The sequence below is a fragment of the Bos mutus genome, chromosome 19 (assembly GCF_027580195.1).
Source record: "Bos mutus isolate GX-2022 chromosome 19, NWIPB_WYAK_1.1, whole genome shotgun sequence".
In the NCBI taxonomy this organism is placed as follows: Eukaryota; Metazoa; Chordata; class Mammalia; order Artiodactyla; family Bovidae; genus Bos; species Bos mutus.
The window spans coordinates 30,083,756-30,110,553 of record NC_091635.1 but is presented as its reverse complement, the minus strand read 5'-3'; the positions used below and the strand labels follow the sequence as shown (position 1 = coordinate 30,110,553).

The 26,798-nt window shown below is 47.3% G+C and overlaps 1 protein-coding gene across 10 annotated transcripts; it reads right to left on the bottom strand.

The window, feature by feature from the left end:
• Nucleotides 1-3,874: 3,874 nt before the first annotated feature.
• Nucleotides 3,875-15,591, bottom strand: CD300LG (CD300 molecule like family member g). Of its 10 annotated transcripts, none has more exons than XM_070389894.1 (7): nt 15,416-15,591; nt 14,223-14,549; nt 13,176-13,365; nt 12,218-12,352; nt 10,123-10,175; nt 6,838-6,957; nt 3,875-6,358 (listed from the first exon to the last, which is right to left on the bottom strand). In XM_070389894.1, exons 1-7 carry the CDS (start codon nt 15,456-15,458, stop codon nt 6,345-6,347), a joined length of 882 nt encoding a protein of 293 aa, XP_070245995.1. In that variant the 5' UTR covers nt 15,459-15,591; the 3' UTR covers nt 3,875-6,344. The 10 variants fall into 10 exon arrangements, with proteins under 10 accessions (XP_070245995.1, XP_070245998.1, XP_070246003.1 ...); XM_070389897.1 differs by having other exon boundaries at nt 13,176-13,293; nt 15,416-15,586; XM_070389902.1 differs by having other exon boundaries at nt 13,176-13,437; nt 15,416-15,574.
• Between the last annotated feature and the right edge of the window lie 11,207 nt (nt 15,592-26,798).

Genomic DNA, 26,798 nt, shown 5'->3' with positions numbered 1-26,798 from the left:
TTGCTTTTTCGATGACCCAGCGGATATTGGCAATTTGATCTCTGGTTCCTCTGCCTTTTCTAAAACCAGCTTGAACATCTGGAAATTCATGGGTCACGTATTGCTGAAGCCTGGCTTGGAGAATTTTAAGCTTTACTTTACTAGTGTGTGAGATGAGTGCAATTGTGCGGTAGTTTGAGCATTCTTTGGCATTGCCTTTCTTTGGGATTGGAATGAAAACTGACCTTTTCCAGTCCTGTGGCCACTGCTGAGTTTTCCAAATTTGCTGGCATATTGAGTGCAGCACTTTCACAGCATCATCTTTCAGGATTTGAAATAGCTCAACTGAAATTCCATCACCTCCACTAGCTTTGTTCATAGTGAAGCTTTCTAAGGCCCACTTGACTTCACATGCCAAGATGTCTGGCTCTAGGTGAGTGATCACACCATCGTGATTATCTTGGTCTTGAAGATCTTTTTTGTACAGTTCTTCTGTGTATTCTTGCCACCTCTCCTTAATATCTGCTGTTTCTGTTAGGTCCATACCATTTCTGTCCTTTATCGAGCCCATCTTTGCATGAAATGTTCCCTTGGTATCTCTAATTTTCTTGAAGAGATCTCTAGTCTTTCCCATTCTGTTGTTTTCCTCTATTTCTTTGCATTGATTGCTGAGGAAGGCTTTATCTCTTCTTGCTATTCTTTGGAACTCTGCATTCAAATGGGTATATCTTTCCTTTTCTCCTTTGCTTTTCACATCTCTTCTTTTCACAGCTATTTGTAAGGCCTCCTCAGACAGCCATTTTGCTTTTTGCATTTGTTTTTCTTGGGGATGGTCTTGATTCCTGTCTCCTGTACAATGTCATGAACCTCCAATCATAATTCATCAGGCACTCTGTCTACCAAATCTAGTCCCTTAAATCTATTTCTCACTTCCACTGTGCAGTCATAAGGGATTTGATTTAGGTCATACCTGAATGGTCTAGTGGTTTTCTCCACTTTCTTCAGTTTCAGTCTGAATTTGGCAATAAGGAGGTCATGATCCAAGCCACAGTCAGCTCCTGGCCTTGTTTTTGCTGACTGTATTAAAGAATATAATCAGTCTGATTTCGGTGTCAACCATCTGGTGATGTCTGTGTGTAGAGTCTTCTCTTATGTTGTTGGAAGAAAGTGTTTGGATTTCCTGCATAACATCAATTTCTGATTAAAAAAAAAGAAAAAACCTCAGTAAGCTAGGGCTAGAAGGGAATTTTTTCAATCCAATAAAGGGCCTCTATGAAAAGCATATATATGTGTTCTTTTCAGATTCTTTTCCATTCTAGATTATTACAAGATATTGAATGCTGCATAGTTCCCTGTTATCTCTTTTCTATATAGTAGTGTGTATCTGTTAATCCCAAATTCCTAATTTATCTCTCCTCATTCTTCCCCTTTTGTAACAGAAAGATTATAGAAAATCTCTTCAGTAGGCTTCAATGGATTAGGATCACAGCATCTAAATCTTTGTAGAGGGTAGTTTAGGGAAGGACCTAAATCTTAAATCATTTATTTTCACCATCAATACTCTTTTTGGTATTAAAATATTTCTCTGAAAGGATCAAATGAGATGATAAAGGATAGTTTATTATTATAGTTAATGTCCCGATTTGACAAAACAGAACATGAGCCATGTTGATGTTCCCCTAATTTTTACCTCTCAGCAGGTTCCCAGGCTGGAAACTCTTCCTCTCAGGATGGGTGAACAGTGGCTGGTTGCAATTCTTTTGTTCAAGGGCCTCTTGTAGCTCACAGAGCTGAAGATTTGGGTGTACAAATATAAAACCAAGGTATATCAAGATGAGGGACTGCAGAGTGACAGCTGGCGAGGAGCTGGACTTCCTCCCCTGCCCAGGCTGGCTCTGTGCCAGTGCTGGGAGCTAGGTCAGTGTGGCGGGGTCTGTGAAGGATGCTCAAGTTTCTAATAAATCCATAGAAACTTGGCATCTTGAGGATGTCAATCCTAGGCTACCTTGGAGAGAGTTTTACCTCTGAAAGACATAAAGTCTGGGACTTCCCTGGCAGTCCAGTGGCTAAGACTCTGAGCTCCTAATGCGGGAAGCCCAGGTTTGATTCTTGGTCGGGGAACTAGATCCCACATGCCTCAACTGAGAGTTTGCTGCCACAACTAAAACCCAGTGCAGCCAAATAAATAAATAAATATATTTTTTAAAAGACATAAAATCTCTTTAGGGGAAACATTGCCTGAAAATGGGCAAGGGGTGGGCCTGGGATGACTTGGCTGAGTCCCCACCAAAGCTCTGGCTGCTGTACGTGACAGGTTGAGAGGACAGGAAGGTTCTTTCCCTCCTGAGAAGCCCCCGTTCTCACCAGCCACTAGCTGATTGATCATGGGGGGAGCCTGCTTTGGAGGAAATTTTGAGGTCTCTCTGAGACCATCTGTAACTTACTGCTTCCTATCTCCCCCAGTATTTGGGCACACACTGTGCCAGGATCCTGGGCAGAGTCCCCAGAACTCAGACCTGGGGGTCCCTTTCCACTTGGAAAAGGTAAGATGTGCTCCCCATGTGACACCCACCACTCCCACCCTGCACTAGCTGCCACTTTCTGGTGAGTTTTCTGAGCATCATAAGATCGGCTCCACCTTGCCCAGCCCCCTAGGCCCTCACTTCTGGGGCATTATAAGTGGTTTTTCCTCCTACAGCCACAGGGGCAGGGGTGGAGGCTGTTGAGGACTTTGAGAAATGCTGACTGACAGGCCCTGGTGGGATTGAAACGGGTTCTACTATTTCTGAAAGCTGTTCAGCGATGAGTATCAGTAATTTAAAAAATATTTATGCCCTCTGACCTGGCACGTCTATATAAGCAAATCCTTCTGAAAGAAATCTCCAAATGCAGACAAAGCAGTGTGCAAAGATTCACCACGATGTTATGTATAATAGCAAAAATAGACACAAGTATCTAGTGAGAGAGAATTAAAATAAATTGACATGAAATATTATGCAGCCAATAAACTTTAATTTAGAAAATGTTTGTAAAAACCTTATGCAAAACATGAATGCTTAATGATATAATAATTAAGTGTGAAAAACAGGATATAAAATTGTATGACAAAATAATTTGTAAAAACACATCGGCAAGTGATGTGGAGAAAAAAAACTGGAAAGAAACAACAAAATGCAGTAACGATGGTCTCTGGGTAGCCATGAGACAATGAGTGATATGTTTTTTCCTTTTTATCCCTCCATATTTCTAGGTTTTGTATACTGAGCAGCTCCTGGTTCATTTTTCAGAGAAAATAGAAAAAAGGAAAAAAAATAGTAGTTCTGTTACTTTACCTCCCCTTCCCTCATTCCAGGGGACCAAATTCAGGGTCACTTTCATGTTCCCCTTAGGGTCCTGTCCTATCCCCTCCCTTGCTTTTATTTACTTATTTATTTTAGATATTTTAATTAATTAATTAGGCTGCGCTGGATCTTAGTTGGGACATTTGGTATCTAGTTCCCTGACTGGGGATCGAACCCGGGCCCCGAGCATTGGGAGCACAGACCCTTAGTCACTGGGCCACCAGGGAAGTCCCCCTCCTCCCTGTTAGATATCCACCTCCATCTGTGTCTTCCTACCCACCTCCCAGCTGCCAGAACCCACAGGCAATCAATCCTTTCTTGACAAGGAAGGAGTCAAGATTTTTTCCATCCTCCTTCCAAAGCCTGGAATGCACGCTGAGTAGGAAGACTGATTCTGGACTCATGCAACAGTGAACAGTAGCTTGCAGTAAGCAGCAGCCAGCAGCAGCTGGCTTAGTTCCCTGACCAGGAGTCCTAACTGCTAGACTACTGGCCCTAAATCCCCAGTCCTTGCCTGCCTTGACAAGAAAGAAATCTGAAGAGGAGGCAGAAGGTAAAGAGAAAAGTAAACGTTTATTGGAAAAGCAGAGTACATGCAGAAGGAAGCATGGGCGAACTCCGAGAGTCTTAAGAGCTGTGCCTTTGGGAAGTTTAAATCCTTTATAAAGAGGCAGTTATCCAGGTCTTTTTCTTCCCTCTGGCCAACTGTCTTGTTTGTCCCCCTGGCTAATTTGTCTCAGGACCCTCCCCTAGGTGAGCACACACCCCTCAGCCAAGATGGATTCCAGCCCAGAGGCCTATGGAGTGACCTCCCTTCCTTTTGCCTCCCTTGCCCCATTCAGATTCAGATTCAGTTCAGTCGCTCAGTTGTGAGCGACTCTTCGAGACCCCATGGATCATAGCACGCCAGGCTTCCCTGTCCATCACCAACTCCCAGAGCTTGCTCAAACTCATGTCCATCAAGTCGGTGACGCCATCCAACCATCTCATCCTCTGTCTGTCCCCTTCTCCTCCTGCCTTCAATCTTGCCCAGAATCAGGGTCTTTTCCAATGCGTTAGTTCTTTGCATCAGGTGGCCAAGGTATTGGAGTTTCAGCTTCAGCATCAGTCCTTCCAATGAATATTCAGGACTGATTTCCTTTAGGATGGACTGGTTGGATTTCCTTGCAGTCCAAGGGACTCTCAAGAGTCTTCTCCAACACCACAGTTCAAAAACATCAATTCTTCGGTGCTCAGCTTTCTTTATAGTCCAACTCTCACATCCATACGTGACTGTTGGAAAAATGATAGCTTTGACTAGACAGACCTTTGTTGGCAAAGTAATGTCTCTGCTTTTTAATATGCTGTCTAGGTTGGTCATAGCTTTTATTCCAAGGAGTAAGCGTCTTTTAATTTCATGGCTGCAGATACCATCTGCAGTGATTTTGGAGCCCCCCAAAATAAAGTCTGTCACTGTTTCCATTGTTTCCCATCTCTTTTCCATGAAGTGATGGGACCAGATGCCATGATCTTCATTTTCTGAATGTTGAGTTTTAAGCCAACTTTTTCACTCTCCTCTTTCACTTTCATCAAGAGGCTCTTTAGTTCTTAGCTTTCTGTCATAAGGGTGGTGTTATCTGCGTATCTGAGGTTAAAGGAGGGGGAATATGGGATCGCTTGATTTTTTGCTCCAAGGTTTAGTCCCTCTTTGTTCTTGCCAAGACTGCTATCTTAAAGTGTCCACATGAGACAAATCCTGGCTATTTACCCTGTTTCTGTTGTTACTTCCATTTCAGAGCGCAAACAGGAGTCTGACTATAAATGCCTAACCTGGAGCTCACCTCTCGCCTGTCTCAGGAAATGCAAACAGGAAGCTAGTTGAAAGTATCCAGCCTGAAGCCCATCTTTTTCTCGTCCCCAAGAAATCCAAATAGGAAGAAGCCAGTTGTAAATGCCTAGCCTGGAGCCCATCTTTCTCCTACCTCAAGATCGGATAGACAACCACTCCTAGCCAGTCTTGGGCTTGGCCTTTCCGATGTGCACTGGACCTGAGCCTGGACTCAGGCAGGTCCAGGAAAGCCTCCAGCTGGGCCATGGTGTGGTGGGCAGAGCAGGCCCTATAGGGGGAAGGGGGAGACTCCACACACCAAATGTCGACTCTCTAAGCTGGAGGGACCTGAGAGCTCAACCAGCCCACTGGTGCTCAAACACCAGCGTTAGAGCCACTGGTGCACTTGGAAGAAATGCATAGTCCCAGGCCCAGCCTCAGAGATGGTTTTGGTAGTTTATTTTCTTCTTTTTTTCAGCAGTACTATGTCAGTGCCCCTTGCAGTAGAAGCATGGAGTCCTAATTACTTGACCACCAGTGAAATCCTGGTTTGGGCAGCTCTTGATGGGGCCCCAGAATCATCTTTTTAACCAGCTTCCTGAAGGACTGGGATGCAGGTGGTTCACAATTGGCTTTGAGAAATCAGGATCCAGGCTAACCCCACAGGCTCCCTCCTCCTCACCAGCTTATGTGGGAGAACTTAGCCCTGAGTCTGAGGATGGAAGGAAGGGAGGAGAAAGTGGCGTCTGGAAGGGAAATTAGGAGGGACCTGTGACTGGGCACCCAGGCCCAGGGGACCCCCCCATAGCAGATACAAATTTCGACCAGACCCTCTGAGCCCTGCCTGACCCCTCGAAGGTCCAGCGGCTGTATGCTTTGCCCAAGGATGTGACCATCTTGTAGAGGTCCCAGTTTCCAGCTGGAACTGTGAGGCCACCGCATCAGGCTCCAGGGCTGACGAAGCCTTCAGGGTCAGCTGAGATGGGCAGGAGGAAAGCTTGGGAAGGGTCGGGGAGAGACCTGGACTCTGGCAGGAGGATTCGAAGTCATAGCAGAAAGCTTGTCCAAGTTAGTGCAAGTTCAGCCCTTCCAGAGATTCAAGGAGGGCGTGTGGTGGCTAGACTGAGCTGAACTTTGAAAAGCCCGGCTCGTCCCCCGACATGGGGAGGGTAGAGGCTGGGGTCATGTCTCCCTTAGGGTCCTGCCAAGAGGCTTCGTCATCCTCTGAAGTCTGTAAAGACAACAGTATGGGGTAAAAGTCAGAGCCCAGCTGGGGAATCTCCAGGCAGCTACCAGGTCCACTCTGGCCTTTCTCACAAGCTCTGGGCCTCTGTCCATCTAAGAGACGTAGGACTAACCACTCCTTCTCTCCAGGACCCCCAGGCTTTGTTTCACAACCCCCATTTCCCCATTCCCTGGGGGAGCATCCTTATGGCCTCAGGCCCAGTTCTGACTGCAGACATGGGAATCCTGCCAGCCCAGAACTCTTAAGTTGTCACTCCCACCATGCTACTCAAGAATTTTTCTGGGTCAGGAAAAAAAGAGGATGTGAAGTCAGGAGCCCTGGCTTCCCAAGTGAAATGGCCAAGACTCTGGTTATGGTGGGGGTGGTTGGTGGACGCTGAGAGCAGGGCCCTCCCCCACTTCCCTGCATTGTTAGAGTGGAGCCAAGCTAGGCAGCTCCAGGCCCCCAGAGCCCTCTGTCCACACCTGGCTCAGGCACCAGATCTCCGTGTTGGAGCTGGCGGAGGGCTAGGGGCTGGCAGGAGGCCCAGTGGGCTCTGCAAGCTTGATCACAGTGGACTCCGGGACCCAGCTGTTCCCCAGCGCCTGAAACACAGATTCAGTCAGAACAGCCTGTTCTCGGCGGCCACAGGGATGGGCTGCAAGCCGGAGAAGCAGGAGGGACAGGCAGCGGGTGGGCTGTGGAGTCAGAATCCTTACGGTCAATTTACTACGTCTCAGTGTGACCTTGGGTGAGCCACCTAACTTCTCTGGGGCCCAATTTCCCAAGCTGTAAAACGGGGAGTGAAATATTCCCCTTAGGAAAATAATAAACATTTCTGATAATGTTTTATCACACTCAGCAACTGGGAACTCCTGGAGTGATTAATTTGTTTCCATGATTGTTATTTATCTCCTTGAAGCAGGAAGACTGTGCAGGCTGCAGGCTTTTTGTCATAGGCCGGAGACAACAAAGTTGGACACGTCAAAGACTCACCGAATAACAAACAGCACAGGAAAGATTCCTTAGGAATCGTCCATCTGAGCAACCCGTCCTTGATCAGATGAGAAAACCGAGGCCCAGGGAGGAAAGATAGGTAGTCTAGAACAAGTGAGGCAGCCCATCTCCTGACACTCAGCTGCTCCCATGGGTCCTCAGGTCTGAGTGCTGGGCCCCTCTACCTCTCACTCTCTTGCCCAGCAGCTGGGCAGAGCAGAGGCTGGAGCTGGCAGAGGCCCCCAGCCACTTATCCTAAGGGTACAGCTGCCCAGCAGATCCCACAGTCTGATGGGCACTGAAGCCAAGGAAAGAAGCTCCCACTTCCTGGATAACTACGAGATGGCTCATCTCACTTGTTCTAACCACAGTCCCGAGAGATGGGAAAACCGAGGCTCAGAGAGGTGATGTCACTTGCCAGACGTCACACAGCAGGCGAGTGGCTGAGCCGGGCCTTGAACCTGTGACTATCTGACCTCAGATCCAAGCTCTTGCCTATGCTATGCTGCCGTCCTGGCAGGGCCTCATGCACACTTCTCTTAGTGACAGTGTCTCTTGTCTACTAACTGGCCCCGGCTTTGAGCAATACCCTAGCTGTGGGGGGTGGGGAGGGGTGGACGTGTGAGCCACCTCTAGTGACACCTGCAGGCTGATGGGGACAAGGTAAGAGTCAGAACAGAGTTTCTCAGGTGAGATGTGACTGGGGGATGAGGGCCTGAAGGCGTGGGGAGGGGAGATGTCACAAATGCTGCCACTCGTGGCCATTGTCCACCCCAGCCCTGCCTGCGGCAAGGACATGGCAGGGCTGGGCTGGACCAGAGAGCTCCCGAGCTCACTTCCATTTCCCATGAATCCCATACCAACAGCTTTGGGATTTGGTCAAAACCCAGCCACTGCTGACCACTGGCCATCAACAGCTGCAGAAATGTCACCTACTCAGGGGTGACTGAATTTGAGGAAACAGCTTCAGGGGGTCAGAGACCAAACCACATATTTGGGCTGTGGCCAGGACCACTGCCCTCTGCCCCAGGAGCATCTGCATCTCTCAATCGTCCCTCTGCCCACGCGGTGGACCCTGGGCTGCTCCAGCAAGCGTGGAGGCATTTTCTGGATTGTATTATACAAGATCTATATGAGCCTCTATTTCTGCATGTGTGCTAAGTCGCTTCAGTTGTGTCCAACTCTATGCAACCCTATGGATTATAGCCTGTCAGTCTCCTCTGTCCATGGAATTCTCCAGGCAAGAATACTGGAGTGGGTTGCTGTGTCCTCCTCCAGGGGATCTTCCTGATCCAGGGATTGAACTCACATCTCTTATGTCTCCTATATTGGCAGGCAGATTCTTTCCCACTAGCGCCACTTGGGAAGCTTCTAGAAAAACAGGTAGTGAGGCAGCATGGAGATTCTCCCTCCAGCCCAGCCTCTCTTTCTGAGTTGCGGAGGGCGAGCCCCAGGATGTAGAGCCAGGAGGAGGGTCCTGGCGGTGGCCATGTCAGCCCCTGCATCTGTCTCCATGACCTCTCCCTCACTCCCATCCACCCCGTTGGTCTCGTTGAGCTTCCTGAGACAACAACAGCTGCTTCCTAAGCGAAGGACGGCCCAGTACCCCATCCCACCGCAGGCTCTCCTGGGGGATCCGGCCTGAGTCTTTTGTCCTTGCTGGCGCCAGGAAAGAAGGCAATGGCAGTCCCCCTTTCCTGCTCTAGTGTTTAAGGGAATCAGAGTGGAGGCATCTCAGTAAACAGCTGAGGAAGGAAAGATCAGGTGGGGTGGGTGGGGGGAGGCACGTGGGGCTGCTATCTTCTAAGGGGTGGCCTTCTCTGTAGGGTCCTGATATGGAAACGGGGGTCTCTCCTTGCAGGGGTGAGAGAGGGGCCTGGCAGCAGGTAGCCTCTCTCCAGGAAAATGGGCACAGGGACCACCACCCCCCATTCTTCCTGCCCCCTGCCCCCTCAGTCTGAACGTCAGGGTAGCATACCGCCTTGGTCTCAGAACCAAGGAAAGCTCAGAGAAGGGTGCTCTGGAAAGAGGAGAAATGGAGGTCAAGACCTCTAGAGCCACCCACTGCCTGCAAGACGTTTTCCCTCTCTGGGCCTCAGTGCTCTCTTCTGCAAAAGCAGATTAGCATCTATTGGTAGTCATATTCCAGCGTGCTGTCGGAATCCCCCAAGTCTTTGTTTAAAATTCAGGTTCCTAGCCCCACCCCTCGGAGAAGGCAATGGCACCCCACTCCAGTACTCTTGCCTGGAAAATCCCATGAACGGAGGACCCTGGTAGGCTGCAGTCCATGGGGTCTTGAAGAGTTGGACATGACTGAGTGACTTCACTTTCACTTTTCACTTTCATGAATTGGAGAAGGAAATGGCAACCCACTCCAGTGTTCTTGCCTGGAGAATCCCAGGGACGGGGGAGCCTGGTGGGCTGCCGTCTATGGAGTCGCACAGAGTCGGACACGACTGAAGCAACTTAGCAGCAGCAGCCCCACCCCTAGAGGGTTTGGTTGGGACTGGTGTAGAAGAGAATGTTTCTAATAGGCCCCCACCCCCAGGTGTTTTGAAAGGGAGTTTGTACCAAACTTAGAGAAAGGCTGGGTTAGATGATCGCAAAGACCCGCTGTGGATCCAGCTCCAATGTTCTCTGATGCTACAAGGACAGGAATGAGAATGGGGCCCTAGGCCAGAAGCAGAGACCTGCTGGCACCTGATGGGAAGTCAGGGTGAGTCTTGACTTCTGGCCTCAGGGGCATCTGAGCTTGGGCCTGCCTCCTTCCTTACCAAGTGGGAGAGATGGACCTTGTCCTTCTTCTGTGTCTCCGAGGCCAGTTGAGCTGAAAGAGACAGGAAGGAACACCTTGAAGCTGGGAGCTGCTCCCACAGAGAGCAGGCTAAGAAGATTTGGCAGAGAAGCCCAACCCCTTGGCAGTGACCCTGACTTTTGAGATCATTACATGGAAATCCCAGTGTGTGCGCCAGAAACTAGCTAGGGAAGTGATTCTGTGTGCTCAGGTCATTGTTTCTTAAACCTCAATGTGTGTATAGGAAACTATTAAAATGCAGATTCTAATTCAGTAGGTTGAGGTTGGGGCCCTACAGTCTGAATTTCTAACAGGCTACCCAGGGATGTTGCTGCTGCCAGGTGGGGACTGCAATTTGAGAGGCAAGGGGCTATGAGGCTCTCAGGTTGTGATTGGAATGTTTTCACCCCGTGGGATCCTCCCAACTCCTCTGAGGGGATCTAGGGACATGGGCAGAGTTGACATTTCTTCCTGGGGGCCACACAAAGAGGAGGTGGGTGGCAGGCCCATCGTTTCCCACCACGGCCACTTGCACTGGCACAACATTGCCAGTTGGCAAATTTGGCTTCCTGGCTGTACTGCTTCCCAGCTATACCAAGGGCAAACTGCTTACCCACTCTGTGCCTCAGTTTCTTGCCCTATAAAATGGGGTATTTGTAGGTATTGTAATGCATGCGTGCATGCTAAGTTGCTTCAGTCATATCTTGACTCTTTGCTACCCTATGGACTGTAGCCTACCGGGCTCCTCTGTCCATGGGATTCTACAGGCAAGAATATTAGAGTGGGTTGCCAAGCCCTCCTCCAGGCGATATTCTCGACCCAGGGATCAAACTCTTGTCTTCTGCAGTCCTGCCTTGCAGGTGGATTCTTTACCGCTGAGCCACCAGGGAAGCCCAGGTTTTGCAATAAGTAGTTCCGAACTCCACAGTATTGAAATTAAAGGAGATTAAAAACAACATAAGCCACACCACAGTGCCTGGCACAAGGCGTCTCCCAGTACTGTTATTTTAGTTAAACCTTCTTTATCTGTCCCATCCACCTCAGGAGCTACACATGGCCACTGAGCACTGGAAATGTGATTACTTTGAATTATACTGGGTTTCAAAGACTCTATATGAAAAACTGAATGTAGAATATATATAATTAGTATTTTATATTGATTCCATGTTGAAATGATAAAGTTTTAGATGTATCATGTTAAATAAAGTTTATTATTAGAATTAACGTCACTAGTTTCTTCTTTATTGTGTGTGACTATTAGGGAAATCTTTAAACAATTTATTTATTTCTAATTGTAGGATAATTGCTATACAATATTGTGTTGGTTTCTGCCATACATCATCATGAATCAGGTACACATATGTCCCCTCCCTCTTGAACCTTGCTCCCACCTCCCACTCCATCCCACTCCTCTAGGTTGTCACAGAGCCCTGGTTTGAATTCCCAAGTCATACAGTGAATTCCCACTGCCTATCTATTTTACATATGGTAGTGTATATGTTTCCATGCTACTCAGTCAGGGAATTTTAAATCATACATGTGGCTTGTATTCTATTTCTGTAGGCCATATATCTGGGGAAGCTGAGGCTCAAGGAAGTTAGGTGACTTGCCCAAGGCCACACAGCTAAAAAATGGCAGAGCTGGGAATTTGAAACCAAGCCTTGAAAGAGGCTGAGCATCTCTAGAAATGCAGCAGCAGGTATAGGGCCTCAAGGTACATCCTGTTCAAGTGCTCCGGCCCGCACTCCACCCTGTAGTCAGTCCTCACACAAGGTCAGAACCTGCAGAGACTGGACATGGATGGGTTCATGGGATCAACAGGGAGCGACGTGGCTGATGAGCTTGACCGGACAGATCAAAGCAAGATGAGAGCCCCCAGTGTCTTGCTTCCCCATTTGAATTGCTTGTGGACTGCCCCGTGGGTCCCTCAGAAAAGAGGAGCAGGACTCCTGACACCCATGTCTGAGATGCACACACTGAGCCCCACAAGGTCTCTCTGGGGTCATGGGGGGATTGTGGGTCTCAGGGAGACCCCTGGCTGAGAGCCCTTCACCCCTCCCGTCCACATGGCTCACCTTTTTCTCTCCGTTGAAACATGTAGTTGCCGAGGGCGGCCAGGCCTGTGGCCAGCAGAAGGGCTAGCAGCACCAGGACTGGGGCCAAGATCCGGATCAGTGGGATGGACACCCTGTGGGTGAGATGGAAGGAGCCTGGTGGCTGTCACCAGATGTCAGTGAAACACTGGGCATTCTTATTCTGAGTTCTGGTCACATCCCTCATCTCTCCCAAGGAGATCAGAGAGCACTAGGGACCAGAACATCCGGTTAGTCCCAATGGAAGGGGCCTCAGACCCCATCGCCAACCCCAGGAGACACTTTCAGCAAGATCTGAACCCGTGAGCAGTTGCCTGGCTACCAGTAATGGAGTATGCATGCGTGATCAGTCACTCAGTTGTGTCCAACTCTCTGTGACCCCATGGACTGTAGCCTGTGAGGATCCTCTGTCCATGGGATTCTCCAGGCAAGAACACTGGAGTGGGTTGCCATGCCCTCCTCCAGGGGAACTTCCCGACCCAGGGATTGAACCCACATCTCTTATGTCTCCTGCATTGGCAGGCAGGTTCTTTACCACTAATGCCACTTGAGAAGCGTAGTTTGTATACAACCCCCAAGAGCCAGTCCTTCCACCTGGGAATCCAGCTGGGTAAGAAAAAGTCATTTTGTTTGGTTCCATGTTTTCATGCTTGGCATAGGGCCCAGTGCAAAGTGTTCAGGCAAAAGCTGCTGGACTAGGGTGGCTTTCCCTAAAACTGGGCAGGGAGTGAGGTGGGGACTGGCGGCTATGGGGGCCTGCATGTCCAAGGCAACAGGGCTGCTGGCCCCTGTAGTGCTGGGTAGGGGGTGGGATGGTGCAGAATCTGCCCTTCGTGAGCAGCTGCAACCCAGAGGAAGGAGTACTGGGTTCTTATTGGATCAGAGGCACCTTATGGTTTAGTGCTGACCTGAAAGCTGGCTTTGGTCACCTAGGGCTCACCTGGACTTGGAGCTGCTGCTGGGGACAAAACTGGTGTCCTCTGTTGAGGTGGAGTCCAATTGTGTGGCTGGCTGGGAGATCCCTGCAGGAGGAGAGGTTGCTGGGTGAAGAGAGGTCCCTGCGTACGGAGAGGTTGCTGGGTGAGGAGAGATCCTTGCAAATGGAGAAACTGCTGGGTGGAGAGAGGCCCCTGCATACGGAGAGGTTGCTGGGTGAGGAGAGATCCTTGCAAATGGAGAGGTTGCTGAGTGGAGAGAGGTCCCTGCATACGGAGAGGTTGCTGGGTGAGGAGAGATCCTTGCAAATGGAGAGGTTGCTGGGTGAAGAGAGGTCCCTGCGTACGGAGAGGCTGCTGTGTGCTTGGACAGGGAGGTCCCTGTGAACGGAGAGGCCTCAGCCTCTGTCTTCCCCAGCTTGGCTGTGGTGACTGTCAGGAGGAGACCAGGAGAAGGTACAAGTCCAAAAGCAGTGCCTCGGCACCTTCCCTGATCCTTGAGTCCCAGCATCCTCAGACCTCTGACCCTTGACCCCTGAGCCCTAGTCTCCCTAGGACTAATTTCTCAGAACCTCCCCAGCTACAGGGCACCCCAAACAGAGGTCTCAATGAAATTGTTTTGAGGACTTCCCTGGTGGTCCAGTGGTTAAGAATCTGCCTGTCAGTGCAGGGAACATGGGTTCGATCCCTGGTCTGGAAAGATCTCACATGCCTCGGAGCAGCTAAGCCCTTGAGCCACAACTACTGGGCCCACACGCCTGTGCTCCACAGCAAGGGAAACCACCGCAATAAGTGTAGTCAGAAGCCCGTGCACTGCAACAAAATGTAGCCCTTGCTCACTGCAACTAGAGAAAGCCTGGGCATGTCACTAAAGACCCAGCACAGCCAAAAAAAAAAAAGAAAGAAAGAAACTGTATTGAACAAGCAGGTCACACCTCAGGAACACCCCACTTTTGTGTTGCAGTCTGTCCTCTATCGTGGGGAGGTGCAATTCCCCTGCCCCCACCTCCATGACCCTGAATCCCTCCCAGGGAAGGAGGGATGTCTGTTACCTGGAAAGACAAGCAGAGAGACTGACATAGTCTTATCGAAGCCCAGTCTTTTGACCCCACACAAGTACTTCCCCCTGTCCTTCAGGGTGAGGTTCCTCAGGATGACCGTGAACCTGTTCTCCCGCGGGTTGTCGTGGACCGACACCCTTCCTTCCTGGCCGTATTCTCCAGAGAAGACAGTCCCGGTGCAGCGGGAGATGAAGAGCCCGGCCTCTCGGCACCAGTACTTCTGGTGCTTCTTTAGCTCCTCCTCGTAGGTGCATTGCAGGGACACGGTGTCACCTTCGAAGCCACTGATCTCCTTCGGGTTCACCACCGATCCGTAACCTGAAACCACAGCACATGTGAAGGCTGGAATTTCCTGATTTAAGTCCCAAGGTCAAGACCAGAAGGTTTTCCACGGTTACTCCCTTCTTGGGGCAACCCTGGTAAGAGCTGGTACTCCACTCTGCCACTGAGGGACCTTGGGGCAGGGCCGTTACTGTTTCCTTAAACCTGATGTATTGAAGGCTGGTGATGGGGAAACTCTAGATTCAGACAGCCGAGAGTTTGAATCCCAGCACAGCTGCTTAGTAGCTGTGTGATTCCGGGAAAACTGCTTGACCTCTCTAAGTTTTCTCACCTATAGAAAATATGTCCTATGTCACTGAATTAAGATGTTTTCATACATAAGAGCTACCATGATTTCATATAACATTAAAAAAAAGTCAGTGGAACTGACATCAGTTATAAGATACATCCTAAATTTTATGTTAAAAAATTTAAAAAAAGAAAAAGAAAAGCAGGCTTGTGAATTGATGAAATGGAATAATTCTTCATCTCTCAGGGTTGTTGTGAGCGCTACAGCAGAAGTTCAAGAAATATTTACTGAGTTTAGTATAATGGGTGTCTTCTCAGCTCCCTGGTTGGCACCGAGTCAGGAAATCAAGACAAAAGAGGCAAAGCTACGCTCACAGCCACTCAGCCATGAGGGGTCCAGGACCCTCAGGTCTGGGCGAAGACCGGGCTCTGGGTTCCAGGAACAGCAAGTGGCCCCTCTGAGGGTGGAGGACGAGGAGTAGGGTGGGGCGAAGCCTGGAAGGATCAGGCGGCGGGGCTGCGTCACAGCCACAGCGAAGGAGGTCCCTCTAGCAGACCCAGGGGGCGAGCTTGGGGATGAGCCCCGCATCCCTCCACCCTCGCCCCCATCTCACCTGGGAGCACGAGGCAGCCCCATAGCATGAGGAGGGGCCGCATGGTGAGCGCCGGGCCGCTCGCGAGCGCACGGCTGGGCAACTGGGAGCTCCTCTCTTGGCTACACGGGGCTTTAACTTCCTCTCGAGGCAGATGGAGACCAGGAAGGGAGGGGAGGAGCCGTGCGGGTCCTGGGGACGCAGGAGGCGCCTCCGCTGTTCCCTCTACTGCCCCTCAGCACGCGCCGACCCCACCCCTGAAAGCCCACGGAGCGCTTCTCCCAAACTCCCGCAGGAGATCTTAACTCCAGAGGACCTGTGTGTAGAATTCAGGGAGACCGTGAATCCGGGTGGGAAAATGGTGCATCTTTACTTTCACTAAACTTGAAGTAACATTTATCTTTTCCTTAGGAGTCGTGTTTGCCGTGCTGTGCTGTGCTTAGTCACTCAATCGTGTCCAACTCTTTGTGACCCCATGGACTCTAGCCCGCCAGGCTCCTCTGTCCACGGGGGTTCTGTGACTGTCACCAATTAAAAATCATGACACTAGCACTTCAACTTGTCACCGATAGCGTGAAATACTGTGTGTGCACCCCCCACTTAGTTATTAGATCTGCCACGACAGTAAGTTATTTAAAGTGCTAATGAAAAAGCACATTTATTATAGCGTTACATAATTATAAATATTTTAATAACCTCTTCAATATTATTGGTTTTCTTCTAAACGTATATTTTGTTTTATACGTTTAAAAGACCATTATTCTCAGACGTGGTGCATAAGCTTCAACAATGGTCCATGGTACAGAGGGTAGGGGGCTCAGAGGCAGTGCCAACTGCCCCTTGTCCCCATCGCTTCCCGAAGGGCGCAGTATCGCCCTAGGGCCACTAGGCGGCGGTGCAGACGGAGGTGAGGGAAGCTGTCCGGCTGGGCTGAGCCGGGTACTTGGAGCCACCTGCAGGCCACGCAGAAAGGCTGGGCTCCCCAGGCGCTCTGAGTTCTCTTGGCCTTTTAAAAAGTGAGCTAGAGGTTTCCCACGGTGGAACCAAATCCTTGAAAGGGAACAAAACAAACATGCACGCTGGAGGGAGTCCTGGCATATCGTTTTCCCAAAATAGCTCTGTCGGTTGTTTTTTCTGACTCCAAAGTCATACATGTTGTAAGCAAAATTTTACATAATGCAGAAATGTTTAAAAAGAAAGAGAGAGAAGAATGGGAGTGTTTGTTATTCCCCTCTTTTCTTAGAAAACCACTGTTAATGTTTTGGCATATGTATTTCCATATGTACAGGTGGAACTTTTACCCACTTGCTGGGCTAATATTTGAAGCATCAATTAACTCAGTGGTTCTGGGAAGGGAGATTGTGTGTGTGTGTGATTCTGGTGATGTGGGAGTTACATTTTATTTTCTTTTATTTTTCATTGAAGTATAGTTGATTTGGGGTCTTCCCTGGTGGCTCAGTGGTAAAGAATCTGCCTGCCAATGGGTTCTTGGGTTTGGGAAGATCCCCTGAATAAGGAAATGGCAACTCATTCCAGTACCCTTGCCTGGGAAATCCTATGGACAGAGGAACCTGGTGGGCTATAGTCAATGGGCTCTCAAAAGAGTTGGACCACAACTTATCGACTAAGCAACAACAAAATAGTTGAATAACAGCGTTGTGTCAAATAGGAGATATGTTTTAATTTCACAGCATTGTGGGGGGAGCTGCTGGCATTTAATGGGCAGGGACAGGAGTTCAAAAGGGTAAGAATTCTGTTATGGTCTCAGACTACGAAAGGTAATCACAGTTTTAAAAACACAGATCAAAATAATTTTAATTCTAGTGGTTAATAGTGTATCAGCTCTTTTTGGGGGGTGGTCCTTATACAGAATAATTTCTGATCTTGTTTTCCTTAAATCCTAACTTATTTGTTATAAGCAGGGGCAAGCATCTGACACTTGACTGTGTTATTCCAGTGTCATGGGGCCTCAGCATCAACACTTTGAAAAAGGTGAAGTGAAGTCATTCATTCATGTCCATCTCTTTGCGACCCCGTGGACTGTAGCCTACCAAAGTCCTCTGTCCAATGGATTTTCCAGGCAAGAATACTGGAGTAGGTTGCCATTTCATTCTCCAGGAGATCTTCCTGACCCAGGGATTGAACCCAGGTCTCCTGCATTATAGACAGACGCTTTACCATCGGAGCCACCAGGGAACTCAGCACTTTGAAATATGTGTTACTTGGTTACAAATTGTTTTCCTTTGATTTTTTTTCCCACTTCTACTGCAGCCCAGGCATTATACTGTCATTTTTTAAAATTAGGTGTGTGAGAAAGCATGTTATTTATGATATTTTGGGAGAGTAAAGACAGTGTGGCAAAATTTTTATTTTAGGGAAAGGGAATGGCGTCTACTGTGCGCCCCCTTATTCCCTTCATGTGTATTATGATGTCCTTCCCCTCCACCCCACCATCTCCACACTTAGCCAGGAGAGAGGGAGGTCTGACAACTCTGTTAGAAATAGATCCTGCAGGACTTCCCTGGTGGCCCAGTGGTTAAGAATCTGCCTGCCAATGCAGGGCACGTGGGTTCGATCCATGGTCTGGGGAGATTCCACATGCCATGGAGCAACTAAGCCCGTGTACCACAACTACTGAGCCCGGGGTCTAGAGCCTGCAGGGTGCAAGAACTGAGCCTGCCTGCTGCAACCACTGAATCCCGTACACCCTAGAGCCCGTGCTCTTCAACAAGAGAAGCCACCACCATGAGAAGCCTGAGCACGGCAACTAGAGAGCAGCCCCCACTTGCTGTAACTAGAGAAAGCCTGCACGAAGCAACGAAGACCCAGTGCAGCCAAAAATAAAGAAATAAATTACTTTCAAAAAAGAAAAAGATCCTAGGGAGAAGACGCTGGAGTGAGGCACTGGTCTGGGTCCTACACCTGATCCTGCCCCATGGAGTATGGGGGTGGACAACAGATACGAACCCCCCATACACAATAGGTTTGGAGATCTGAGAGGAGAGGATACTTGTGTCCTGCTTTCCTTCCTGGAGCACTTGGAGGTGCCCTCCTGTCCCAGGATAGGAGAGCAGGGGGCAAAAGGGTTCCTGGACCAATGGCCTGTGGCAGCCTCAGTACCTCCTCACGACATCCATAAGCCCAAAGATGGTTTGGCCATGCCTGCTGGTGCCATGGCTGGGGTGAGGGGATGGGGCAGCTGCCATGGGGAGGAGGAAACAGCCGCAGTGCAGCCCATCAGAAACTGGGGAGCCCAGTGGATGCTAGCACTGGGCAGACAGTGAGGAAGGCTGTCTTCTAGTGCTCTAGGCCCTGATGGTAAGTAAAGACCTCCAGGTTTAGAGTCCCTTCCCAGGTGGTGCTAGTGGTAAAGAATCCACTGGCCAATGTGGTAGAGAGTAACAGACCCAGGTTTGATCCCTGGATTGGGAAGATCCCCTGGAGGAGGGCATGGCAAAACACTCCAGTATTCTTGTCTGAAGAATCCCATGGACAGAGGAGCCTGGCGGGCTGCAGTCCTTAGCGTTGCAAAGAGTCTGACGTGACTGAATCAACTCAGCACACACACACACACAAGGGGAAGGAAGGAGCAGAGAAAACAATAAAGAGACTGAATTTACCCTGAGTCATCTGAGAAAACCCAGACTGAAATGGAAGTCCCAGTTGCCGGGCAGGATTTAGAAAAAGCCTGTTGGCAGGGCAGGCAAAATCTGGCCCCAGAAGGGCCTGGCTTGACACGTGCCACTTTGTCACCTCCATCCATTCCCTCTGGTTTGGACTCTCTTTGGACTAAGTCACTTCTGTTGGTCATTTGTTCCCCTTGGATCAGGGCTTTCAAGATCAGCGCGATTGGCACTTGGGGGCAGATAATTCTTTGTTGTGGGGGGTCGGTAACCTGCGTGTAGCAGCATCTCTGGCCACTACTCACTAGATGCTGTCAGTCTCCTCCCTGTCCCCCAAGTATAGGCAATCAAAAACTCTCTAGACATTCTCAAATGTCTCTCTGGGAGGCAAAATTACTCTGGGTTGAGAACCACTGTCTTAGATGATGCATGAATCTTTGAGAAAAAAAAAAAAGAGCTGAAGTGTGTTTACACAGGTGCAGTAACCAGGTTTTAGATGTAGGAGAGTGAGCTTTCTAATCCTGAACCTCAGAGTTAGAAGACTGTAGTCACAGGCAGAAGAAAGAGATGGAAATGGCAACCCACTCCAGTATTCTTGCTTGGGAAGTCCCATGGACAGAGGCTGTCAGGCCTACAGTCTATGGGGTCGCAAGAGTTGGACACGAAAAGGGACTAAACAAGAGTCACAGGCAGCCCAGAACACACTCTCTGCAGGCAAGCCAGCTCTAAGGAAAAAGTAAAGGAAAGAGGGCTGGCTGACACATGCCTTGTTCCTCCTTCCAATTCACCAGTCAAATAAGTGAAGGTGTGGAGAGAGATCGAAGGTGTTATACCCAACAAAGATGACTAAGCCAGAGGCTAGAGAGAGCCTGGATCCCTGAGTCACCACTTGGAAGAGAGCTGATGCTCTTCCAAGCCAGCAGCAGACTTGGTGTGAGCAAAAGATAGACTTTAATGTGTTTAGCCACACATTACATGGTTAAAGAAGTTGTAGTTTGTTTGTTTCTAGAGTGTGTGAAGTGTCAAAGTGTTAGTGGTTCAGTCGTGTCCAACTCTTTGTGACCCCATGGACTGTAGCCCGAAAGACTCCCATGTCCGCTGAATTCTCCAGGCAAGAATACTGGAGTGAGTAGCCATTCCCTTCTCTAGGGGTTCTTCCCAAACCCAGGGATTGAATCCTAGTCTCCTGGATTGCAGGCAGATTCTTCACCATCTGAGCCACCAGGGAAGCCTTTGGGGTGTAGCTTAAGCCAACACAAAGTTTTTTGTTTTCTCACATACGTTTCATCCTCTATTCCACTTACTGCTCCCTTGTCCCCAGCCAGTGGCAAACTCAATTGTTCAACTTCCTCCACTGTACAAATCTGAAAACTGCTTATGTTGACTGTTTAAAGGATTTTCTTTTTCATTTCTAGGAATGCCAGTGAAATGATGGGGGAGAGCAGCAATGTAAGATGGAAGTAATTAGGACCATCCTCTCTCAGAAGCTGGATGCAACAGACATATTTTTAAATATTCTCAAAAACACTGAAGGCTAACTGCAATGTGGTATCTTGGATTGGATCCCAGAACAGAGAAAGAATATTAGAAAAGCTTGTTGTTTAGTTGCTGAGTTGTGTCCAACTCTTTTAAGACCCCATCGTTGGTAGCCTGCCAGGCTCCTCTGTCCATGGGATTTCCCAAGCAAGAGTACTGGAGTGGGTTGCCATTTCCTTCTCCAGGGGATCTTCCCAACCCAGGGATTGAACCCGCGTCTCTTGGATTGGCAGGTGGATTCTTTACCACTGAGCCACCAGGGAAACATTAGAAAAGCTAGTGAAATACTATTAAAGTCTGGAATTTAATTAATAGAAATATATCAATGTTAATTTCTTAGATGTGACCAATGTACATGGTTATGTAAGATAGGGAAACACACATTAAGGGAAACAGAGTGACTGGTATTCAGGGATTATCTGTACTAACTTTGCAAAGTTTTTGAAATCTAAAATCATTCCCCAGTGTGAAGTTTATTTGTTAAAAAAAAAAAAAAGGCAGGCAGTGAAGAGCTAACAAGAGCATGAGGGATTACCAAGCTGAGGTCTGCAAGTAGAAAACCCAGAAAGATGAGCTATGCAGGCAAGGTGCCTTTGTCTCTGGGAGCATTTACTGATCTAGAAGTGAGCTAAGAGTGTAGGGCCCTCTAAAGGTGAGGAATTTGTTATGTGTGTATTTTTATCACTCAAAGAGTTGCACTTTGGGAGAAGGATGAATTGCAAATAAACCAAGCCACCATGGACTTCACTCAGCTTCCTGTCTTTTGGGTGTCCTAGGAAACTTCAGGCTTTGAACTTGAATTTTAAATGGTCCTGGTCTAACAAGGGCTTAATCTCCAAAATATGCGAACAGCTCCTACAACTCAACGATGAAAAAAACAAATAACCTAATCAAAAAGTGGGCAGAAGACCTTAACAGACATTTCTCCATAGAAGACATACATGGCCAGTAGGCACATGAAAAGGTGCTCAACATCACTAATTATTGTTCTTGTTGTAGTTTTAGGCACTAAGTCCTATCCAACTCTTTTGTGATCTCATAGACTGTAGCTCACTAGGCTCCTTTGTTCATGGAATTCCTAGGCAAGAATACTGGAGTGGGTTGCCATTTTCTTCTCCAGGGAATCTTCCCAACCCAGGGATCTAACTCACATCTCTTGCATTGGCAGGCGGATTCTCTACTGCTGAGTCACCAGGGAAATCCCCACTAGTTATCAGAGAAATGCAAATCAAAATAATGAGCTACCACCTCTCACTAGTCAGAATTTGTTATTGTTCAGTCTCTAAGTTGTGTTCAACTCTTTGCAACCCCATGGACTGCAGCACACCAGGCTTATCTGTCCTTCACTATCTCCTGGAATTTGCTTAATTCGTGTCCATTGAGTCGGTGATGCTATCTAACCATCTCATCCTCTGCTGCTCCCTTCTCTTGCCTTCAATCTTTCCCAGCATCAGGGTCTTTTCCAATGAGTTGGCTCTTCCCAATCAGGTGGCCAAAGTATTGAAGCTTCAGCTTCAGTTCTTCCAATGAATATTCAAGGTTGATTTCCTTTAGGATTAATTGGTTTAATCTCCTTGCTGTCCAAAGGACTCTCAAGAGTCTTCTTCAGCACCACAATTTGAAAACATCAATTTTTCAGCACTCAGCCTTCTTTATGGTCCAACTCTCACATCCACACATGACTCCTGGAAAAATCATAGCTTTGACTATATTGACCTTTGTCGGCAAAGTGATGTCGCTGCTTTTTAATATGCTGTCTAGGTTTGTCATAGCTTTCCTTCCAAGAAGCAAGCGTTTTTTAGTTTCATAGCTGTAGTCACCATCTGCAGTGACTTTGAAGCCCAAGAAAAGAAAATCTGTCACTGTTTTCACTTTTTCCCCTTCTGCTTGCCATGAAGTGATGAGACCACATGATCTTTGTTTTTTGAATGTTGAGTTTTAAGCCAGTTTTTTCACTCTCCTCTTTCACTTGCATCAAGATGCTCTTTAGTTCCTCTTCACTTCCTGCCCTTAGAGTGGTATATGCATATCTAAGGTTGTTGCTATTTCTGCTGGTAATTTTGATTCCAGCTTGTGATTCATCCAGCCCAGCATTTCAAATGATGTACTCTACATATAAGTTAAATAAGCAAGGTGACTGTATACAGCCTTGATGTATTTCTTTCCCAATTTTGAACCAGTCTGTTGTTCCATGTCCTGTTCTAACTGTTGCTTCTTGACCTGCATACAGGTTTCTCAGGAGACAGGTAAGGTGGTCTGGTATTCCCATCTCTTTAAAAATTTTCCATAGTTTGTTGTGATCCACGCAGTCAAAAGCTTTAGTGTAGTCAATGAAGGAGAAGTAGATGTTTTTCTGGAATTCCCTTGCTTTTTCTATGATCCAACGAATGTTGGCTATTTTATCTCTGCTTTCTCTGCCTTTTCTAAACTGAACTTGTATATATAGAAGGTCCCGGTTCAGGTTCTGCAGAAGACTAGCTTGAAGGATTTTGAGCATAATCTTGCTAGCATGCGAAATGAGCTCAACTGTATGGTAGTTAGAACATTCTTTGACATTTCCCTTCTTTGGGATTGAAATGAAAACAGATCTTTTCCAGTCCTGTGGCCACTGCTGAGTTTTCCAAATTTGCTGACATATTGAGTGCAGCACTTTAACAGCATCATCTTTTAGGATTTTAAATAATTCAGCTAGAATTACATCACCTACAATAGCCTTGTTCGTAGTAGTGTTTACTAAGGCCCACTTGACTTCACACTCCAGGATGTCTGGTTCTAGGTGAGTGACCACACCATCATGGTTGTCTGGATCATTAAGACCTTTTTGTATAGTTCTTCTGTATATTTTAGCCACCTCTTTTTAATCTCTTCTGCTTCTGTTAGATCCTCATTGTTTCTGTCCTTCATTGTGCCCATCCTTGCAAGAAATGTTCCCATGATGACTCCAGTTTTTTTTGGAAGAGATTTCTAGTCTTTTCTATTCTAGTGTTTTCCTTTATTTCTTTGTATTGTTCATTTAAGAAGGCTTTCTTATCTCTCCTTTGACCCATCTGTCTTGGGTGGCTCTGCATCCCATAGCTCATATCTTCATTGAGTTATTCAAACCCCTTTGCCATGACAAGGCTGTGATCCCTGAAGGGGACAGTCAGAATGGCCGTCATTAAAAAGTCTACAAATAACAAATGCTGGAGAGGATGTGGAGTAAAGGGAAGCCTCCCACACTGTTGGTGGGAATGTAAGTTTGTGCAGCCACTATGGGAAACAGTATGGTGGTTCCTCAGAAAGCTAAAAATAGAACTACCATATGATCCATCAATCTGACTCCTGGGAGTATATCTGAACAAAACTATAATTCAAAACGATACATGCACTCCTCTGTTCACAGCAGCACTATTCACCATAGCCAAAACATAGACAAGCTAAATGCTCATCAACAGATGAATGGATAATGAAGATGTGGTGCATATATACAATGAAATACTACTCAGCCATTAAAAATGAATGAAATAATGTCATTTGCAGCAACACAGATGCAACTAGAGACTATCACACTCAGTGAAGTAAGTCAGAAAGAGAAAGATGAATACCACATGATATCACTTATATGTGGACACTACAATATGGCATAAATGAACCTATCTGCAAAACAGAAACAGACTCACAGACGTAGAGATCAGACTTGCGGCCGCCAAGGGGGAGTAGGGAAGGGAGAGGGATGGACTGAGGGTTGAGGTTGATAGAGGCAAACTATTACAGTTATAGCGCAGAGAACTGCTATATCCAACCTTCCGGGATAAAGCACAATGGAAAAAATATTTTTAAAAAGAATACATGTGTGTGTGTGTATATATATATATATATATATATATATATATATGTATGTATGTATCTGAGTCACTTTGCTGTACAGCAGAAACTGACACAACGCTGTATTTCAACTATACTCAAATAAATATAATAAAATGGTCCTGGTCTGGTAACACCCTCCTGGGCCCCTGCCTCTAAGTATCATAAAGATACCAATGAAGCATTCTTTCTGGAAGAAAATAGCATCAATATAAGCCTCCAATTATTAAAAACAAAATTTTTTCAAATAAAACCCAATATATGATCAAGGATAACCAGATGTATGAGGAGACAGGACTCCATAAATGAGAGTGTGTGGAGACAGCTGACAACAGAAAGAGACCCCTGGAGAGTCCAGATATTAAAAACAGGAGGAACAGCCTTCACACAACCATCCTCACTATGTTCAAGGAGGTAAAAGTCAGGCTAGAGATTTTTGGCAGGGAACTGGAAAGTATAAAAAATGACAGCAGATTTGAAACAGAGCAGCATAAAATTCTAGAACTGAAAAAATACAATCATTTAAGAATTCAACTGAAGAGCTTCAAATTAGACACAGCTGAAATGATTATAGTGTAGAAAGATTATAGACAGAAAAATGTATCAGAAGAAACGATCCAGGATGAAGCAGAGAGAAACAAAAGGATGGGAAATAGAGAAATGAGAATATGGGAAATGGGGGATCAATATGTTTTATTGGAGACATGGGAAGAAAGAAAACAGAGGATGTCACACAGGGAGTAATGTTCCAAATGTGAAGAAACACACTCGGTGTTTTGTTTTGTTTTAGATTTATTTATTTATTTTTTGGCTGTGGTGGGTCTTCGTTGCTCCACACAGGTTTTCTCTAATTGTGATGATCGGGCTACTCTTCATTTCAGCGTGCAGGCTTCTCATTGAGGTGGCTTCTCTTGTTGCAGAGCTCAAGCTCTAGGCATATGAGCTTCAGTAGTTGCGGCTCATGGGCACTAGAGTCCTGGCTCAGTAGTTGTGGAACATGGGCTTAGTTGTTGTGGCGTGTGGTATCTTCCCAGATCAGGGATCGAACTTGTATCCCCTGCAGTGTAAGGCGGACTCTTAACCACTGGACCTCCAGTATTTTTCTAACAGGTGTTTGTTGCTTATAATACGTGAGGTGCTAAAGCCTGTGTCCTGGGGCATGACCTGTTTCCTAGGTCCAAAGGAGGTATAATACGGACATTAGAGGGGTGACGAAGGTGGCACAATAGAGCACTGGGGGCAGGGTATTCTTTTCAGTAAGTAGCATTGGGACATGTAGGGAAAATATGAGACTTGATTCCTGCCTCCCATCATACACAGGAGTCAGTCTAGGCAGATTACAAGGCTAAATGTAAAAGGAAAAATGATGAAGCTTTTCAAAGCTTATAGAACATATCTTCATGGCCTCAGGGTAGAGAAAGAGTTCAACCAGACACAGAAAGCGCAGACCACAGAGGAAAAGATTGATAAATCAGACCACGTTAAAATGAAAAAGTGTTCATCAAAAGATGCCATGAAGAGCAAAGAGACACACCCACAGAGTGCCATGCACGTTACATGCATGTGTCATGCATGTTACAGACAACATAGATAACGTATTAAAAAAAGATAATGTTGAGTAAAAGAAGCCAGGCATATAAGACTGATTTCATTTAGATGAAATGTAAAAACAGATATATATACTTGGGCTTCCCAGGTGGTGCTAGTGGTAAAGAACCTGCCTGCCAGTGCCGGAGACATAAGAGATGCGAGTTCGAACACTGGGTCGGGAAGATCCCCTGGAGGAGGAAATGGCCTCCCACTCCAGTATTCTTGCCTGGAGAATCCCATGGACAGAGGAAATTCTCGGGCTACAGTCCGTAGGGTCGCAAAGAGTCAGACGTGACTGAAGGGACTTAGCACACATGCATGCACACATATATACTTACATGGAAAAACTGGAAAGCAGAAGTGATTCCTATAAAAGTCAAGGTAGGAAAAAAAAAAAGTCAAGGTAGGGCAGTGGCTGTCTTTGTGGGAAGATGTTGTGATCTCTGGAGGTCACTTGGGGACTTCTGCGGGGTGTGGCTACATAGATGTTTACTTTTTATTAATTTGTGAAATTGTCTTGTCTAAACTTTGTGTTTTATTGGAGATGGAGTAAAGAAACCAACAAAGAGGAAAAGTTGTCAGAAATCTCCAAAAATATAAAGGGGGGCTTCCCTGATGTTCTAGTGTTTAAGAATTCACCTGCCAGTGCAGGGAACATGGGTTCGATCCCTGGTCTGGGGATCCCACATGCCGTGGGGCAACTAAGCCTGTGTGCCACAACTACTGACTGAGCTAGTGCTTAAAGCCAGTGCTCCACAACAATAGAAGCCACTGCAGTGAGAAGCCCACGCACCACAACGAAGAGTAGCCCC

What these genes read in the sequence shown, in the direction of transcription:
- CD300LG (XM_070389902.1), bottom strand. Translation starts at nt 15,458, where the DNA reads ATGCGGCCCCTCCTCATGCTATGGGGCTGCCTCGTGCTCCCAG. An exon ending in GGGCTGCCTCGTGCTCCCAG is followed by an intron (nt 14,550 to 15,415) that starts GTGAGATGGGGG and finishes CTGTGGTTTCAG; the next exon opens with GTTACGGATCGGTGGTGAAC. An exon ending in AGCAGCAGCTCCAAGTCCAG is followed by an intron (nt 12,353 to 13,175) that starts GTGAGCCCTAGG and finishes GACAGCCACCAG; the next exon opens with GCTCCTTCCATCTCACCCAC.